Source organism: Mus caroli, chromosome 11 (assembly GCF_900094665.2).
Source record: "Mus caroli chromosome 11, CAROLI_EIJ_v1.1, whole genome shotgun sequence".
Lineage (NCBI taxonomy): Eukaryota > Metazoa > Chordata > Mammalia > Rodentia > Muridae > Mus > Mus caroli.
In genome coordinates, this window is record NC_034580.1 from 68892221 (window position 1) to 68896845 (window position 4625).

The following is a 4625-nucleotide window of genomic DNA, read 5'->3' on the forward strand; positions in this document are numbered from 1 at the left end:
AACAGGAAAATCACAGACCAATAAATCTTCATGGTGAACACATATGCAAAATAATTCTAACCAGTATACTAGGAAAGTGAGTGGCCAAACAATGACTGGTCTAACTTGAGGCTAAAGCTAGAAGTGGAAGCTCATGCCAGAAACTACCTGATGGCCAGCAGCTGAAAACAGGATGGCTCACAGACCTAGGATAAAGCCAAACATGACTGAAAAAAAATTAAAGTAAATAAAATGATTAATAATGAGATTCTGCTATACTCATGGATTCATCATCAAAGAGGCTTCCTCTAGCATTTGAAGGAAACTGATGCAGAAATTCAAAGCCAAACATTAGGCCAAGATCAGGGAACTCCATAGGAGAGTGAAAGGAAGAATTATAGGAAATCCAGGGGTCAAAGATTCCACAAGAAAATGACCTACATAATCAATTATGCTGGGCTCATAGGCAATCACAGAAACAAACTACAAATGTAGAGTCTGCATTGGTCTGTTCTAGATCCTCTACATACATGCTGTGGTTGTTTATCTTGAAGATTTTGTGGGACTCCTAACCGTGGGAAGGGGTGTTTCTGATCCTCTTGCCTGCACTTTGGTCTCTTTCCGTCATACTCCATGCCTTGTTCAGTCTTGATATGATGGTTTATGGCTAGGCTTATTGCACCTTGTTATGGGCTTAGATTTTTCAAAACTTACTTTCCTAAAGTTTCTCAAACTCTTTGACTACCCTTTTAGACTTCCCTCCAAAGGTAGGAGAGAGAAGATGGAAACTAGAACAAGGGGAGGTGGACCTGTTTAGAAGTAGTTCTCTAGGGTGATTCTAATCACAGTTTGCTAGGATACAACAATCCAGTTCAAAAGCTTCACTAAACATGAACCAACAATGTGGCACAATACAGTAGAACCCACCAGGTCTCCACTGAAATGGCACATGTCAGTGGACATTTGGTGGGATTCCTAACCGTGGGAAGGGGTGTGGAATGACAAAAACAAAACAAAACAAAACAAAACAAAACAAAACAAAACAAAACAAACAAACAAACAGAAGGCAGCAGTTCTCTGTCATGCTTCTCTTAAGGAAATGAAGATCAGTGAAGTGCTAGTTATGTAAGCACCCTGTCACTGTCCATTGAGTCCCACTTATATTCTCTCCAAATATCACATGTCCTCCCACAAGGGTCTTGCCTCAACAAAACACCACATGAGTATGCATCACATGATACAAACAGAAACTTACACTTCATATCCCCTTTTTGTTTAAAATTTGTCCTTTACCCTAACATTAATAATCTATCTATAATAAAAATAATGATAAGAACCATAAAAGTATAACTTTACATCATACTTTAAATCAACAGCTTATGTACAATTTAGTCTAATATTACAACCTTAAATTTCTATTAATACACAATAATTGACACAAAACAACCTTGAATTCCTATCAGTAGAGAGTAATTCAAACAAAACAAACATATTTCTAACAATATACAACAATTTAAACATACCACTTCAGATGATAACAGCAATAACACATTAAACAACTAAAACCATTTATCCCAACTTAAGGGATCAGAATGACTGTATTGTTATAATTACTTCATGCTGAATTGAGCAAAGAGTTTCTGTTTGGGGCACAAGGGAAAAACTGGTTAGATTGAAGCAGGGGGTTTGAGGGGAAAACTTGCTGTAGCATTTGCTGCCCAGTCTGTTTTTATCCAGCTTATGTGTTGTCTGCGTAGTCTTTGTGTTGTCTGTCTAGCCTATGAGTTGTTAATCCAGTCTATGTTAGGAAAGCTAAACCCTTATGTGGATGATAGACTCATAAATGTATGGAATGGATCTTTGATCACAATGGGATCTGTCATTGCCATTAGATATAGAAGCATTTCTATATTTTAAACTGTTTTGCACATAAAGAGGAAAGTAGCTTAACTTACATATTGTCTGTATTGTTTCTGATAATTCTACTATACCATGACTGTGGGATTTAAGAGTTTAGTAATGAAAATAGCCAGTGCTATCATAATTACATGGAAACAATAATAATAATAAATATCTTAAAATAATATTCAATAAATGTACAGTTTTAAATTCTATGAGCTATTGTTAATGTGTGTGTGTGTGTGTGTGTGTGTGTGTGTGTGTGTGTGTGTGTGTTTAGAAGTGCTTACATATATCACTGAACAGGATAGGACATCATAATTGAATAAACAAACTAAAGAATAAAAGAAGACTATGTGGGAACAGAAAAAGTTCAAGATATGCATGCTTCCATTGAAGATCACACTGAGGCTCAAGTGGCAATGTTCTCTCATGTACTGGCTGGTTTTGTGTGTCAACTTGACACAAGCCGGAGTTATCACAGAGAAAGGGGCTTCAGTTGAGGAAGTGCCTCCATGAGATCCAGCTGTGGGGCATTTTCTCATTTTATCATCAAGAGGGGAGGGCCCATTGTGGGTGGTATCATTCCTGGGCTGGTAGTCTTAGGTTCTATAAGAGAGCAAGCTGAGCAAGCCAGTAAGAAACATCCCTTCATGGCCTCTGCATCAGCTTCTGCTTCCTGACCTGATTAAGTTACAGTCCTGGCTTCCCATGGTGATGAATAGCAATGTGGGAAATGCAAGCTGAATAAACCCTTTCCTCCCCAATTTGCTTCTTAGCCATGATGTTTCCTGCAGGAATAGAAACCCTGACTAAGATGCCCCAGCAGTGAGAAGCACTAGAGGCAGGATTGTATTCACATGGAGATGGTGTGTGTGTGTGTGTGTGTGTGTGTGTGTGTGAACGTTGCTCCTCCATGTAATATGGGAAGTCATTGTACCACACATTCTTCAGTCTCTGAAACAGAACCTTCTATATCTCCTTGAAATTATCACAAGAGTAAAGAAAGCAATATACTATAAATGGATTGTTTACAAGGTCACATATAAAACATACATGAGGTATTAGCAGCTTCTAGCTCTCTTCCTTCTTTCCTTCATCTTTGAGAAGTAAATTAAATTGAATGGTGCCTGGTTACTGATGAATTTCGAATATTAAGGTAAAAGTTATTTTTTAAAAATGCCATTGTTGAACAAAACAATCCTCCCCCCGGATTTGCTCAGGGTCAAGAATAGTCAAAAGAATAACATGATTTGGAAAAGAATTAAAGGAACTAGGGAAAAAATATGTCAAACTCACTGAGGGGAAATCTGTAGAAGGAAGTTGGGTTGTGGAGATATTTGACTGTTATTGGATGCAATAAATTCATTACTTAAATGACTTTAACTGAAACATCAGTGAACATTAAAGCCAGGCTAAAAATAATAAAAGGTTACCATAACTGAAGAGAAAAAGAGATTATAATAGACAGTACCTCGTTCTCTCTTCATTTCCAAATTGTTTATTCAAGGTAAGGCAAAAGATGTTGCCAGATATCAAAAATAATCTTTTCTACTTTGACTTCTGCATCAAACTTTTTCTCTTTCACATACTCAACAGTTACATAGCATGGACTTCCTTGTAGGTCCTATGATGATGGATAATATCTGATATAAAATATTAATATCAATACATTTATTAGATAAAGTTAAGTAACAATCTCAAATGTCACCATTACAGAGAGATTTTCTTACTGCCAATTATTCTTATTAGGGCTCTCTTCATGTCTCTGTTCCTCAGGCTGTAGATGAAGGGGTTCAGCATGGGAGTCACCACTGTGTACATCATAGCCATGGCAGACCCCTTTAGACTGAAATTATTACCTGATGGACATAAGTAGAGACCAATAATTGTCCCATAGAACAGAGACACCACAGACAGATGAGAGCCACAGGTAGAGAAGACTTTGTGGATGCCTTGAGTAGATGGAACCTTAAGAGTAGAGGAGATGATCCTTGCATAGGATATAACAATGAGCAGGAATGGAATAACAATGATGAGCCCTCCCATGATAAGTATCATCAAATCATTAACATAAGTGTCTGAGCAGGCCAGCTTTAAGAGAACAAATATGTCACAGAAAAAGTTGAGAAGCACATTGTTCTCACAAAAAGACAGTCTTACTGTGAGCAGAATTTGCATTGTGGCATGTGATGTCGTCAGTATCCACAACAGTAGCACTAGACAAGTGCAGACCTTAGGACTCATGATGCTAGTGTAATGCAGAGGGAAGCAGATGGCCACATAGCGGTCATAGGCCATGGCCACAAGAAGAAAGCTTTCCATATCTCCAAAAACCATAAAGAAGAATATTTGTGCCAGGCAACCTCCATAGGGGATGGATGGGTCCTGACTCTGCATATTCTGTAGCAATTTGGGCATTGTGACAGAGGAAAAGCAGAGGTCAGAGAAAGACAAGTTGCTGAGAAACAAGTACATTGGTGTGTGGAGATGGGAGTCCAGTTGAATGAGGACAATGATTAGCAGGTTTCCCAAGATGGTGGTGAGGTACATGGCCAGGAACAGGGCATAGAATAGGTGTTGGTACTCTGGAGGGATTGGCAGGCCAAGGAGGAGGAACTGGGTGATGACAGTTTTGTTGTTCATTACCCTTCTTCTTCTTCTTCTTCTTCTTCTTCTTCTTCTTCTTCTTCTTCTTCTTCTTCTTCTTCTTCTTCTTCTTCTTCTTCTTCTTCTACTCCTCCTCC

General features: G+C 38.4%; 1 protein-coding gene across 1 annotated transcript; it reads right to left on the bottom strand.

Annotated features, from left to right (window-relative positions):
- Window positions 1-3591: 3591 nt before the first annotated feature.
- LOC110305012 (olfactory receptor 1496-like) lies at window positions 3592-4524 on the bottom strand. The gene has a single exon (XM_021176752.1). It carries the CDS (start codon window positions 4522-4524, stop codon window positions 3592-3594), a length of 933 nt encoding a protein of 310 aa, XP_021032411.1.
- Window positions 4525-4625: the final 101 nt, after the last annotated feature.

Excerpts from the sequence above, each read along its gene's own strand:
- LOC110305012 (XM_021176752.1), bottom strand. The coding sequence starts at position 4,524 with ATGAACAACAAAACTGTCATCACCCAGTTCCTCCTCCTTGGCCTGCCA.